At 40.2% G+C, this 15,939-nt stretch overlaps 1 protein-coding gene across 10 annotated transcripts in view; it reads left to right on the top strand.

Moving 5' to 3' along the window:
• Positions 1-3,793: 3,793 nt before the first annotated feature.
• LOC110974148 (uncharacterized) overlaps positions 3,794-15,939 on the top strand; it is a 51,105-nt gene continuing 38,959 nt past the window's right edge. For all 10 annotated transcript variants that reach the window (XM_087135640.1, XM_087135631.1, XM_087135617.1 and 7 more), the window contains exon 1: positions 3,794-4,124. In XM_087135640.1, coding sequence (XP_086991766.1) covers positions 3,918-4,124 — 207 coding nt within the window. In that variant the 5' untranslated portion in view covers positions 3,794-3,917. The remainder of the gene's footprint in view (positions 4,125-15,939) is intronic.

The raw sequence follows: 15,939 nt of genomic DNA, 5'->3' as shown, positions 1-15,939 counted from the left end.
CCCAAGCGACAATTTGCCCATCTTAATATTTCTGTCTGTCTACATGCATCTTCATTTGTTGGAACATTTGTTAGAACTAATGTGCCCAAAGAGTAGACTTTGAGAATGCAATTTCCCACTTTTAATCGTTCAATTAATTTTAAAATGAAAGCCGGGTTTTTTTTGGGGGGGGGGTTAATGACTTAACCATTTTTAATTGCCCGCTCGAAAAAGTTTTGCCTTCATAAAGCGCTATTTTGACAAATCACTCCTCATCTATACCCAAGAATACCGGCGTGCTGATACAAACAAACAAGGGGTCTCTCGTTTGGGTTACCCAAGACAGCGATTCGGCGTTTCCAGTCTGCTTATTTTCGGGAAAACAGCTAACTGCGAGGATTTCTGTCAAACGCATCAGCTGTTATACCTGTTTGGGGATTAACTTCCACCGTGGGTGGTCGAGTGGCAAGCAGAACAAAAAGTGTCGGGTATCCATAGCACACTAATAGGCCCGCTAATTGGTGGCTCGTGCGGCGGTTTTACAAGTTGAGCGAGAGATAAATTATGGTCTATACATGTACCGACAAGTCCGGCGAGGTGTGGAATGGCTCTTTATCTGGAGGTGTGGGCGATATTCGGCAAAGTCACAACGGTGTTAATTTATGAAGGCGGTCATGCAAAGAGGGTTCAAAGCACTTATAAGACGTTGGGAAATAAGGCCTGGCTTGTTTGTTTATCTTCCCCAAGAAGGGTGTTTGTTATTTACATGTACAAGACATTTTGGAGCATGGGAAACTTTTACATGCTGCTCTTTTCCTCCCTAGGGGTCATTCCCCTTTGCTTCGTCAGGGGAAATAAAAACACAAGCCACTTCACATAAAATATGAAATGCGGAAAGAAATTTGCACTGTGCATACATGTAAAAGCGGACCCACCTCAGAGATCATCAAGGTGTATTTAGGATGGATCACATACACCGAATTCCACGATGGTGGTGTGATTGTGTGTGTGTAAGGGTCATCATTTCGTACGTACCCCAATGAGTGTCTAATTCTGTGCACTGCACCTAGTTACAGGCACGAAGCCTGGCTTTTGTTTTCATTGAAAACCAACTTATTTTTCACTTTCGGTTAGATTACAAAATTAGGCCATACACATATTATAATAATAATCAAAATATCTTGGTTTCACTTTCCAATGTTCACAGTCCTGGCTGTGCATTCATTTCATGATGTATTTTACCGTCCCGGTTCTAAGCACCCTGGCTATGCGTCCCACTATTGCATGTGTTTCATGAACCTAAATACATGTAATTAGCTTAGGGGGGGGAGCTAAGAGTCCTGGCCCAACTCGCTCTGAAGGACATTCTTGTAAACGACTTATCCATCCATTTGATTAGTGAAAAGAAAGACTTCTGATCAACTCTTCCCCATTTCTACCAGCAACTATTTCTTTGCAAGTGCGCCCTCTAGAAAATTGAAGTCGCTTGTGAGGGAGGCGAAGGTATTTTTTTTTACCCTTGTCACTAATAAATTATTAATTGTGCGCGAATGCGCATTAACGGTCAACGCGGCAAAAGAGTAAAAGTCTTTAAGGAGTACAAAACTCATGTTCAATTCTCCCATTTTTTCGCTTTTTATCCTCTGGAAAACCCTCTATATTGACATGGATGTATTAAAACTTCCTCGTCTAAAAGGCTTTTTGATACACAAAATACTAAGAACCAGAAATTACTGTCGCCCTTAACGCAAGAGGTTCTAAGAAAATAACAGGGCTCCTTTTCTTGTGTGTTGAGGAAAAAAAGAAGTGAAAATGTTTGAAGAAATGACTTTAAATGTGAACCCTTCCTGTGCATTTTCAATAGTCCACTCGCGCCTTTTGCCTCCATTGCCATTACGCTTGCGTGCATAATTATGAATTTATCAATAAAAAGTGTATTGGCGCACTTTTTGTGTTTTTTTCCGTTCTCAAGAAATCCCACACAGGTTATGATTTTGGAACACCTTTGAAGTGCATCCTAAAATGAGCATAAATCGTGAAAACGATAACGAAACAACGAGGCTTGGATGAGGAAACGCAGGGAACAGTCTCATCTACTCTTATAATCTGATAATTTGTTTTTTTCTTTTTTCTCTCTTTCTTTTTTTTTTTTTTTGGTTTATTTAATTTCATTTTTCCTTCACCGTTTCCAAATTCTAAGTCTACGGAAGTGGGCAATGTCGCCTGAAACGAGTCGCTTCCTCCATGTGTACTACGCAAACCATATACAGATAGACTCAGTCCTATTAAAACATCCTCAACATTTGTTTATTATTTAGGACTTTGATTAATCCATAACTTAGAATCATTTATATTTTCAGAAATACAAAGTCAAGTGGTAAATTCGGAAGTATTACATAAAACTGATTCAGTTCGTGCTTTACAGCAGAGAAGAGAGGCAAGGTCGAACTAGGTCGCACCTGACAATCTAAATGAAGTAAACTCAAAGTCTTAAATCATAGCCATGTTTTTAGTAGGGATCATGGAGTAAGTTCGACTGCAGTTGAAAGACACAATGTTTCAGTGATTGTGGCACCCAGCCGTCTGGAGAAGAAACTTATTTACAAATGATTAAGTAAGAGCTGAATTTTACAAAGAATATTGCTCTCCTGAAGGATCGACACAGTAACATATTTTCGTGTGATAGAGCTTGTATTAAGTTTGGTTTGGTCTCCAGTTTGTAGGTTTACAGACGTGAATCCTATGATGGGACATAGAGGAGGATTGGATATTTAAGATAGGAAAGGAAGTAAGCTGTCGACGGCTGCCGAAGACAAGCCTGTGCCAAGAAGGTCTTAGGCAGGCACCTTGAAAATGAAAACTGAACGACTGTATATGTAATAATTATTTTCACAAGCCTTCGGGAGCATACCCTGAGTATTATAAATACACTTCGGGCAGGGCAAATAAAAAAATAAAAAATAAATATATATGATAGCAAATTCCTCCAAAAATCCAACGTGTACAAAAAGTGAACATGCGTCACCCAACCTTACTTTACTCCCCCACTGAAGACGAAGAAATAAAGAGTTTTTAAAAAGAAGGATATTGGAAGAAAAAGCTACTATCGAACGCAAATCGGGTGGTGTATTGGTGGTGTCATACCATCCAACATTGTTTCGCAGCTCTAGTCACCTGATTTAAGAACCGACGTAATGAGGTGCTTAAATGTGAACGGAAGATGTTCTCTTCAGTAACCAGCTGCTTTTAAGGAAGTAAGCACACTCCATGAGTTTCCGTTTTGATATTGTAAATTAAGCTCCCCGCTTTCAACCCTCACCTTTATACTCAAGTTATGGAGGCAACAAAGATACAGTAGTAATCTCTTTCACCCTTTTGACGACTCCTTTAACACTTGTGGTCGCACAATATTGAAAAAAAGGGGTAAAGAATGACTTTTTACTGAAGAGGCCACGATTTTGCCTTCTTTTTACACAGCTGGTCCTACGAATTGAACAATGCCCTCTGTTGTTGATTTGCAACTAAATGCAAAACTGCGTGGAACATACCATTCTGGTAAGGGTGGAAAGGGTCTCACCGACCTCTCAGTCGACATTACGATTCCTAGTGGAGAATTCGTCATTTCAAAATCAGGCTTTCTTCGTTAATGGTAAATACCTTAAACATTTTCTATCTGTTCATATGTTCATTTGAGGACTAAAATGTTCGACTTCATTTTGTTATCACTAACGACAACATGTGACTTAACCGCAACTGATTAATACAAAAGTCCTGAGGCCGCTGCGACGCATATGCTCACATATATGCACAGAAAACTTGTCCTGCACTGCAAGTGGGTACGAGTGCAACGATTGGTACGATAGTGAGGGTTGTACCGGTAGCTGGCTGTGTTGAAGTGGCGATTTTTTACGAAACTAATTTTCTACAGGAACCCAGCCATGGGTCAATTTTGTACCTCGCCCATTCTTCTTTGGACTGCCATCCTCTCTGTTATTTTGAGTGCTACTGGCTTGACGAGGGATAATTTCTACCCGTTTGGCGTGCAGTACGGTGACGGCCAACTAGCCGCAGGTGACGCGGTTCAAGGCACCTTGCGGTTGCGGATACCGCTTCAGTTTCTGAACGTGGAGCACGACACTGTTTACGTACGTATACCCATCAGTATCGAGTGATCTTAATCTCCTAACTCTTAAAAGAGAATTTTGTTTTTATTTTCCCGTGATCCCGCCAGAGTCTTTTCCTTTTTGGCATTGTTAGTCTTTGAACGAAGTTAGTACTCAAACAGCACATTGACATTCACAAGGAGGGTGACGAACATTTTAACAGAATTGTCTGAAATAATTCGAAAAGATTTTTCAGTCTTTTTTCAGTGTCTGAATTTCAGCAAAGGTTACTTTGTTGCAAAGAAGCGGTTGCAAAATTCCTGTGACAATTCTCACGGAGCAACAAATCCCTCTCTAAAAACGAAACAAGCAGAGGTTGTGTGTCCTGTCCCGGTCCTTGACGTTGCAAATCTGTACTATGATCGCCGACTACACACCTGTGTCACTCCGCTGTGGGGAATTTGTTCTCAGATTTTACATGTTCTTCCTTTGAAAAACCAAACCTCCAGCAGTAAAAAAAGTAGGACTTACACATATAGATTTTGTAGTGAGGAAAAAAATGCACCAGGGCAGGACATATCATTGTGACAGGTGGGATACGTTGTATGGCTTGCGCCCAAGATAAGTCTTATGAAAGTCCAAAAAGGCCAACCCCACCTTAAGAGATGTCTCCGGTCTGATGAGCAAATCCAGATGTCCTGCTCATGTAGCATTTAATATTGGCTTCCAACCCCCTGGGGTGTATGTGTAAATCAGTAGTAGAACACCAGAGAATTCAGGAATGTAATTAGTTGATAGGGGTCTCATTGTGTCTTTGAAATAGCCATGATCGTAAGTTCGTACATGGGGGATAAATGTAAAGGGGGGGTGTAAGTGATGGGGTGCAAGGCAATTATCTGGGACCTTCTTCCATTGGATTTTGTGAAAGAAAAAAGAAAGGACTCCAGGCCCACTACGTCATAAAATTTTCTGGACTAGAACACAGTTACAGCTGTGACCAAACATTACATACCGTACATGTGCATGTATGAAATGAATACGCTTGTACCCTTTCCTGTATCTTAGAAAAAATGAGCCTTGCACAATTTATCCCCCCAAATATTGGAATGGTTTGGAGATAAATACCTGCTTGTAAAAAATCCACTGCTAGGCTTAGAACCACTGGTATTGATGCGGCAAGACTTGACAGGAAATCACTTGCCTCTGTCCATCAGTTCAGAGGGTATATTTTGAACCCTGATTAGGGTGTCAAAAGTCTCAGACAAATGAACTGTCAACAGTAATAGGTCTTTAATGTGAGAGTTAGAGTCATAGCCAGTCTGTACAAGTTCCCAGTCATTTGCAAAAGTTTAGGACCAACCATACAAAATGCATTAACCTGATGAAAAACCAAACTTAATCAATCAATCAATCAATCAATCAATCAATCAATCATGGAAGCTTATATTTATTTTCAATGTGTAACCTTAGTATCTTGGTTAAACAGTTATTTGACTACATTTCCAGGATTTGAAATGTTAAAAGTTTAATGTTTGGTGTGTCTTCCTTTATTTCTGATTAATTACCAGCAGACTGGCTTTTTGTACTAATGCTGCATTACAGACAACAAAGTCATACAAGACCTGCCTTTATAAAGAATTTCATTCAATGGATACATGTAGCGCTACATTGATGTTATGCAACACTTTAAAAACAATGAGATAATGTAATGCAAGCCCAGTGACAGAAATACCAATTAAAAATTCCAGGTGTAAATGACTGGACAGCTGTACGGGCAGGTGTTTGCTGTGGCTGTACATGTACATACATGTACATGTACATGCTACATTTAATGTACACATGTGTACATGTACCGGATAGATTAAGCATAGATATTGAAGTGACCCAGTTTAGTGTACATGTTCTCACTGTATTTTTTGTGTAAGGGTAGGTCAGTCTGAAATGGGGTCACCATTAACTTTTCAAATAGAGCCTGGAGCACTCAAAACAAAACAGCATTGAAAATGACCCACTTTTGGGGGTATAATCCTTTAGTAGTGGAGTTTTGGTTGTTTTCTTTACATAGAGACAGTCTTGGATTACCTGTACATATATTTGTACCTCACTTAAGGGGGGTATAGCTGCCCTAGTGACCTCATGAGCAGTTTCTGATGATATTGTGTCACCTTTTCTTCTCAGCCTTATCTAAGGTTTAGATCAGTGTCCCATTGAAACAAACACCCAAATATGCCTGAGGCAAATGGCTCACCCTTGAAACTCTTGTGTCGGTTGGCAGACTGCAGCAGGGGTCCCCCTGATGTACTGATATGTGTGAGGTGGTCAAATGAATTTTGCCCAAATTCTAGTGCCTAAAACAGAAAAGAGTGTTTTCTAAAAGCCTGACATAATTTTATGTAAAGTCTAATAGTACATTTACTCCAAAAAAATTGATGTTGTATTCTGTGTCCCTCTAACCTTCTTAATCATTCTTAACAATTTAAAACTAATCTATGATTTTAAAATAGCTAGATTATTTTGCTTTACCTTCCATCTTTAAATGTGAGGTAAAACTCAGCAGAAAGGTGGTTACTAAAATGCGAGGTGGTCTGCCAAACAAATAGGCAGGGGAAACCCTGGGCTGAGTGTAGCACACGTGGAGAACCTTTTTGGGCAGTGCACATGATGTGTGCTTTTCTTGGTGGTACCTTTTCTTTCTTTTTTTTTTATAAGTGCCGGAAATGTTCGGCCTACTGCTTAGTCTCTTGATTGAGTGTGTGGAGCAGTCAGTTTTTACTCCAATTTTTTGGACAATCAATCGGAGTCTACCCTCCCTCACCTCACAAAACAGAAAAAAAGGAAGTAAACTTTGATTGGCTGAATGAATTTACAAACGTGAATATAATGCAGAATGTTAAAAAGAGTTCTGCATTTTCTCAGTAACAGCAAATGCCTACGTACATGTGTAAGCCTTAGCACATATAGTTGTTCGTATATTTGAAAGAATGCATGATGAATCAGCTGTGGTAGGGCAGAGGCTAAGTTGTTCTCAGTCTGGGGAATGTGAAGCCTGCATATTCATGGCATTCTGCGTACAGACCAGACTACCACACTAGTATAATGTTTGCATCAAACAGTTTAGGTACAAGTACCGTCATCTGTGTGCACCATTCTGATATCTTGGCCACGTGTCGGCTCGCATTGAAATTGGAGTTACAGATCTGGTGAATATCTGTAATTACAAAACTTGCCCATTGCTCAAGTACATGTACGTTTGGCCTTGAGTAAGAACATTAAGGCCTGAAGGGCACCATATCCCCCCCAAAAAAATTTGATCCAGTTTTCTTTTCTTGGGGCACCTACCTGTAGCACTGCATTATTGGGAGAATTGTGATGACTAAGTTGGACTCGTTTGTGGACGGCAGGACTGGGTACATTGCCACATCATTTTTCGTCCCCATAATAACAGGCGTATTGCCTCCCACAAGTACATTGTACCGTACATTTTGTTGGTGCAGAACACTGTGTTGCACACACTGTACTTTCATTGTGGTGCTGATTTGTAGGCCCTATTGCCAGTTTTCATCTGAATGTGTACAATTCTTCAATAGTATGTTCACATAGGTGTGGGAATAACACCAACTATATTGGCATTCAAATAGCTGTCTCATCTTTCCTCTTGTTACCAAGTGAGATAACCCATGCGTATGGTTCTGTCCATACATGATTGTTTCAAATACCTGTACCTCATAATGCACATAGATGATAATTTCTCTTTTCTGGCCTTTCCCATCAAATTTTCCATTCAGTAACAGCCCTCCAATTTTATGGCTGGCTTTTTGGTACTCTTGACCTGTTGCCACACATTGCCCCTCTTCATCGTGCTCGATGTGCAAAGTTTGTTTTCCTTGATCCGTAACTGTTGACCTGCCCGTTCTATTTCCAGATTGCAGTTAGTGTTAGTTGGTGCTGTACTGCACACCCCTGACTGTGCTCATTAAATGTCTAGTCGTTGGTATGGGCTCCCCGCTGAGAGATTAATCCCTTCCAACCCATCAATCATCTAAACCAATATGTGGCAGTGGTAAGGTTGGACTGAAGTGGGTTTTGTGTCCAGGGTTTCGATTGACCAGGCGTCACCCATCATTTAGCCTGCAGATTTTTGCTGTTGAAATATTCATAGTAAGTCAGTTTTTGTAAGCTGCAGAGGTGTTCATGCACTTGTTCATAGTGCATCACAGTGAATGCAAAGACAGTACTGGTGTATGTAGGCCAAATTTTGACTGAAGACAGAATGCCAAATTAAAGTCAAAGACAGTACCCATATTATGGCCGAAGGCAAGTAGGCCAAATCATGGCCAAAGACAAGTAGGCCAAATCATGACCAAAGACAGTACCCTAATTATGGCCAAAGACAAGTAGGCCAAATCATGGCCAAAGACAAGTAGGCCAAATCATGACCAAAGACAGTACCCTAATTATGGCCAAAGACAAGTACCCGGTAGGCCAAATCATGGCCAAAGACAAGTAAGCCAAATTGTGGCCAAAGACAACGAAGCCAAATTGTGGCCAAAGACAGTTGACCAAATTATGGCCAAAGGCTAGTAGGCCAAATTATGGTTAGAGACAGTGTGCCAATTTGTGGTTTGCCCACGTTTCTTGTAGCCTACATGTAATTTGAATTTCCTCCTACATACTGTACATGTACGTACCGGTAAATATTACTGGCCCGTGTTGCCCCAGTAAGAACATTGGTGTAATATCGCATCTAATATGGAACAGATTATTCTGGTGCACTTTTGTACACCCACGTGTACCTACTCATATCAGTACTTGCTTGAAAAAAAAATCAGAAAAGTGCCCAACTCCAGAGTAGCCAATATTTAACTAGCAAAACAGGAAGAGTTTCCTGTCTTTTGTTTGCCCACAAATACACCTCCATTCAAGCAGTTCTCTGTCAGACATCACTGAAATGGAATGAATTCCTCTGTGGCCTTCACCACACCATTTGTGGATCACCAACCCTAGGGTATTTTGGGCTGTGCCCTGGCCCATCCCATCTTGGGCCTAACTTGAACTCTCCAATAGGGTTCGTGCCATTGAGGTTTTTTTTTTTGGGGGGGGGGTGTATTCTCCCTCAAGCAGTTTGGGAGAGTGGTAGTTACTGTTTTGCCAACCCATGGGATATCGCCTAATACAGTGCCCTGTTGAAGGGTGCAAGCCACTGTGTTTGCAAACAGTGACTCATCCACAGTTTAGTGCATCTCTTCCCTGCTGGCATGTCCTTTGATCTCCTTACTTGTGGTCACACTTTACTTGTGGTGACAAAACAGCAGGGTTTAGTTAATCAGGTGTGGAAGAGCCTCTGGGATGATTACAAAAATAGTCTAACCAATAAATAGCCTGTGTCTGCTATAAAAAAAATGGATCACAGTAACTTTATGAGTGAAAACCTAAATCAAGGACATGAAAATGGTTGTTAAAGTTTTGCAGAACAGTAATTCGGTTGAGGCTGAATTGCCAACAAGGCACAATCTTGCCCCCCCCAAAAAAATCTGGCTAATTTCGTGTTTTACTCAGTCAGAACAAGCACAAATTGTATGCCCTGGATCATCCCAGTCTTTAGATTTTGATAATTGAAGTTTCAATTTCATTTGATGATGGAGCATACATGTATCAGTGTACAGTACTTAATGTAGTCAGTTATGTTATATCTTAGGGATAGTGTCAGAATACAGTTGGTGAATGATTCAGCCCCGCCCACCATGTGTATGGAAACACCAGTGTCAATACATCTTGCTTCAGATGCATGTACCAATATATGAAAGCCGACACATGTCAATTCTTTTTTCTGACATTTGGTTTTGTGATCATGGCTGTGTTTGTTATGATATCACAAGGTCAGTTTTCTTCATTGAGCAGTCGTTTGATGCTCGTGCACCAATGAATACATCTATCCAGACTTTTGAGTGGATTACATCTTTCATTGTATAAGTAGCTGGGCAGTCCTGTTGGGGCATCTCAGAGAAAAATAATGGAACTTCACCCAGATCATCTCTGCTTTTCAAAATGTACACGAGTGTTCATCCTTGATTAACAACGCCCTCGGTGGGTCCATTCATGTGGATACATCTCAGTCATCTGCTTCATTTGGACCAAATCTGCACACAAGTATGTAGGCCTACTAGTACATATTTGATACTGTCATGACGAGTCATGCAATTTACAAATTGATGCAATGTGTTCAGGAAGAGTACGACATTGCAGTTGAAAGTCGACCTGTGAATAGGAAAATCTTTGCACCCTTTCTCTCATTCCAGGGAATTTATTTTCGTTTCACAAAATGGGTTAAACTTTGCCCAAAGCGGGAAAAAAATATTCACAAAAGATGTTCACAGGAGTGGGAAGTCATTTTTTCGCCTTGTGAAATGGGAGTGTGAATATCACAAGGACTTCTTTCCACACCATTTCCCATTCTACAAGTAGTTCACAGTGTTAGATTCTGTTGCAATGTGCCATAGTTTCATTCAGAGCCATCCATTTTTTTTCCATCATTTTTGTGAGTGCACAAAGATTGCTCTTTCTTACAGGATCCTGGGTTCCCTGCCAGAGCATACAAGCTGAACAGGAAAAAATGATTAACTTATCATTAACATGTTTTTACATTTTTAAAAAGCTTACAGCACATGACCTTCACAATCCCGTTGTCCCCAGGACAAAAATCTGGATGATCCCCCAAACAGATGGAAATATCAAAGGGATCTGAAATTTGTAAAATACACAATAACAAGATCCAAGCTGCCAGAACTTTGATCTTCAGAATGAAAGTAAAAAAAAAAAGTACAAAAGAGAAGTTTGTTGACATGTGCTGCATGAATTGTTAAAGTCTTGTTTGTTTTTTTTGGGTAGTGGTATTAATATGTGAAAGCCTCTTAAAAATTGCCGAGCAGCTTGACACCATCTGGAGCCTGGTACCCTCCACTGCTCCAGGTTGAACGCACCAGGCTGGGTACCCTTGATAACTTGAGGCTTCCACCAGTTTCTTCTGGTCATTAACCCTTTGAACCCCGGCACCACTCATGGATGTAAAAACCCTTCCTGCTCCCATTGTCAGCCTGACAAATCAATAAGAGTGGAAGCTGGACTCTGAAGGAATACATTATCATCGAACAAGTGAGGCCTTTGTACCGTTTCGGTCCCCTTCTCCCTGCTGGTCTGGATTCTCTAAAGAACACAAAGGAAGTGCATTGAGGATAGTTCCAAGCTTGAGATTATATCCCGCTTGAAAATTCAGGTTTTCTTATGCATTGTAGCATCAAAACCCCAAGTGTAGCTCCTCTTTGAACGCTTCCTTTTACATGCACATTGGGGGAAAAATGGGTCCAGGTGAAATGCATTCCTTTCAGGTACATGTAGCTTAGGAGCAAGATATGGACCAGCGCATAGTCTGTTCCCTGCTGGGAGTGTAAGTCTGCATAATGCAAAGTGTGGAATTGGCAATTGTATTGTTGCAGTCACACATTTCCCTTCATGTTTGTTTTGTGTACATCACGCATCGGTATTGTCCTGTCATTTCAGTTTCCAACCATTCTTTGAGGGTCCCTACTCAGAGAAGTTTGTGGAATGGCCAAAGCATATCACTTTGGCATTGTGTTTGCCTACACGCAGCTCTGCATTGCATTTAGTGTGTGTGTACATGTACAGTACACCTACGTATGTGAACATGTAGTCATACATATTGTGTATAGTACTGTACACGTTTGTGACTTGCCAGGTCATGTTTTGGATGGGGAGTGATTTGTAAAATTTCTATTGTGAAGAACATTTCTGATCTATTTGAGCATGGAGGAAGGAATTTTTCTTTTTATCCAAAGGTTTGGAGCGTCCAAGTATTGCAGGCTTGTTGCTCAGTTTGTGTGAAGCAAACATCAGCTTGGAACCAATATGTGTGAATGTTACACGCACAATTTTTTTTGGCGCGGTGACCTTGTTCTGCGGTTGTTTGCACTTTAAATGAGCCAATATTATATGTGAAGGAACAGCGAACACTAGCATTAGTGGAAATGAAGCAAAGGTTGGATTTGATCATGAACGCACAGCCACAGAGTGTTACATTTTTGAATAAGTGTTACATTTTGGGAGATGAAATCAACTGTTTCAGGGACAGCTTCCGGAAACTCTTTGATCTGGTGATTTGAATCGATTATGACACAATAGCATTGCGGTTTGGACCACTTCCCCTGGTATTCATAACGTTGACATCGCGGAATGGGTGGGAACAAAGGTCTTTGTGGTACACTGTACATGTACACATATATGCAAAGAGTCTTTCCCCACCCCCCTTCAGTATATAATCCTGGGCCAGTACATGAATAGCCGGGCTAAAAAGCGAAATGCTCAGACATGGGCTCGCTTGGTCGAAGGGAGTGTTGGACCAAGGGGCTGTAAGGAGGTACTGGGAGGGGATCAAACATTGATCTGTTTGTTACACAAGCAGAGTGGATTCACAAAGAGTCTGAATAGAAAGAGAGCAGGGACATGCATGACCTGTGCTGCATTTTACGGTCGCATGCGCTGCAGGCACTGCAGCAAACATACGCAAGAATTCCCCTTCCCCCCCATTGGATTAGGTTTAACATTGTTGCTGTGAGTGTAAAATTCCACTGCCTGTCTACTCAATCAACAGTGTTTACTTGGGAGTTAATTTTTGTTGGGATGTTTTGTTTTAACCTGTACTTTTGTTGTAACCAAGCATAAAATGACATTCTCGGCAATCCAGAACTTAACATCGGAGGTATTAGATCTTTATTTCATGAAATGGAAGTACTTTTTTTTCAGAATCTTGGTTATTGCTCTTGGCTCAGGTGTGTGGACTCCACTTGTAGATTTGCTGTATTTGGTTCAGAGGGTGAAGCACTTTCAGATGTGATCACCAGTTTGTCAGATAGTATACTATATTTACACAAATACAGACATGAAAGTATGTACAGGAAAATGCTAAAAAAAATTTTAAAGGGAAAATGTGCCATCCACACACCAGTGTTGCACACCTTCAACTTCTTGTGTAGTCCCCATTTACTTTGTCGCCCTGCTGTGTACTCATCATCACCTTTCGGCAAAGATGTGTGAAGAGGAAGGCTGTCACACTGGATGCGATATTAGTAACATAACATGCGGAAGACATACAGACTTATAATCATCAGTATGCCCTACTCCAGGAAGTTGTTGGACTTAGGACGAGACTCAGTGTAAATACAGTGTACACAATTTTCGTGGGAAAATATTTGGTCGTTGTGTCACTCAGCCAAGTTGATGCATATGTACATGTATATGTTGAAAGTTTAACTGATATTGTTTTCAAGGCGTAGGAAAAAAACTACCTGTTTGTATTTCATTAGTTAATTAATCTTTCAATCAGTTTTCAACGTCTATGGATTGATTACCTGTTCATTGATGGGAAATCCTTTAATCAGAAGTTTATTCTCTCAGGATTATTTAACTTTGTTTCTTCAGTGTTTTCATCATTCACAATGCAGTATTACAGCTCCCAATAACTTCATTTTTTACATTCCGATTTCTTGTCCTTGAGGCATATCAAAGTGATGAAAACTGTATTCCCAAAGAGCAGTTGACGTGTGATCATGAAGTCAAATTAAAATACAAGATGATGCACCGGTATTGGTACAAATGGCACATCTCAAAATCAGGGTTTGACTGCAACAGGTGTACATATCAAAAACATTCAAATGCACATAATACCTTTTCCACTGGACACCATCAGGTCATGTTGAATCAATGCTTTGAATTGAGGGTATGAAGTTGTACTGGTAGTCTTTTTTGGGGCGGAGTCGATTCGAGTAGTTAACTTTTCAAATATTTGACCTTCGATATTCTGTCGTACCGATCAGCAGATTCTTGATGAACAAACCATATACAAAATCAGTTGCAATAATGCACACAATTGTACATTATAATCAATATAATAGCTTTTCACATCTAGAAGTATCTCCAGGCACGGTTTACCGGTAGCAAGATTTAAGAGATGAACAATACTTTTTGCCCTGTCGAAAGTTTCCATTCCTTTTAAATTGTTTAATGAATAATTTGTTTTTTAATCATTGTAAGATTTCTGTCGCTTTTCATTTGAATCTGCTTGAAAAAAAGCCTCCATAGTTTACTTTTTCTCATTTAGGTTAAAACAAAAGAAAATGTTCCCTTCCTGTTCATGAATTTTGTATGCGAATATTCAAATTTGGTTATTCAGCACAGCCCTAGTCTGTTTCTATAATTGACACTCAAAACACTTCTGGCACATGTGCAACATCTGGGTTTACACTTTCCGTTCAGAAGAAATGGAAGGGGGCCTCCATGAAGTAAAGTTCCTTTTCGTTACTAATTGCTTGCTAATCCATGTAACAGCATGGGACAAGTTCCTGTGTTTATTTGCAGTCACACCATGACAGGAAAAGGTTGACGCTGTTTAGGTCTATTCAGGGACAAGTCCCTACACTTTCCAACTAATTGATCAGAAAAAACCGGGAGCTTGGTTTTGGTTGTGAGGTGGGAGCTTTTTTTGATGGAGGCCTTGTTTATTATTTTTGCGGCAAATCTTTGCAAAGGTCTTTGTGATGCTAATGAATGAGTGTATAAATAGGAGCCTTGGGAAATCCTCCGACCCAACCACAGAACCCTGGCCCGGTGCAAAAACATTTCCTGTTTTTATTTTGAATCATAACTGTTTTCAATGGTTTTATGATAAAGTCTGACTCTTGAAAAGTGATTGCTATATCCTCCCTGCATCTTCAAAATTCATCTCTTCATAAGTTGATATGTGTATACCGGTACATATGTGTTCCAGAGATACAAAGAATATTTCGTATGGTTGGAGTTGGTAGAGGATTGCAAATACATACATGTCTAGTCACACACAGAATCTATGTGTGTGCACAAATGAAAAGGCTAAATATAAAAAATGGTGTGTTTGTGTAGGCCAAAGTTGTGGGTGTACAAGTGCGTGCTTCATTGCCAATCTATATTCTACAACATCTGAGTTGTTTGAAACCGCCGGCTGATGTCGTTTTAAAGAGATCGACACAAGTGGTGTGTCATCGCAGCCTTTGCGAGGGAAAAAAAAAGAGCAAAACTGGGGAGTCTTGGCAAGATGAGATCAGTCATTTCCTCTCCTTCAACTTCGCCTTGAGCTTAACCCAGTGACCCCGAGATGTGTACTTTTGTAGGAATCTTAGGCCTTGCACTTGGCACGGACTTGGACACCAGTGACTGATGGATGAAGAGTGTGCTTTTCTTGCAGTGTTAATGCCAAGACTGAAATAAGAATTTAATGTGTGACGTTTGTTTATACTGTAAAACAGCATGCCCTCACATTTTGTCTGAAACCAGAAATCTGTTGATTTAGATAGGGAAAAATATCTCTTTCATTATGTAAGGATTTTGATGTGACAGTATTTTTGTCATTAAATCAAGGAAACTGATCTTAAATGTTCATGGACAATTGGGTCATTCCATGTCGATTCAACACGCTTTTGGTCCTGACTGTCGCAGACTGAAATGAAATTTAGCGTGCTGATTGCATACCTTGAGAAACCTAAAGAACCGAAATTTTAGGTCAATCCGTCAATTAGTTGTTGAGATGTGTGTTAACAAACTTTTGACTAAATTACGGTAGCTTGACCTGCTTTGTTTGGACAGCCATATCTATAAGTATAACACCCACAAAGAAAAAGTTGGCGTGTACCAGTACATCATTTTGAAGCTCTTGAAATGGCCTTCATTTCTAAAATAAAATCAAAATCATCCATGTTTTACCCAAAAAATGCAAATATATGACGTTTGACCTTGATCTGCATCTGTAATTTTTTTC

This window comes from Acanthaster planci, linkage group LG01 (assembly GCF_054643075.1).
Source record: "Acanthaster planci isolate LZ-2023a linkage group LG01, COTS_SCS, whole genome shotgun sequence".
Lineage (NCBI taxonomy): Eukaryota > Metazoa > Echinodermata > Asteroidea > Valvatida > Acanthasteridae > Acanthaster > Acanthaster planci.
The sequence above is the reverse complement of the archived record's forward strand: the minus strand, read 5'-3'. Positions and strand labels throughout refer to the sequence as shown.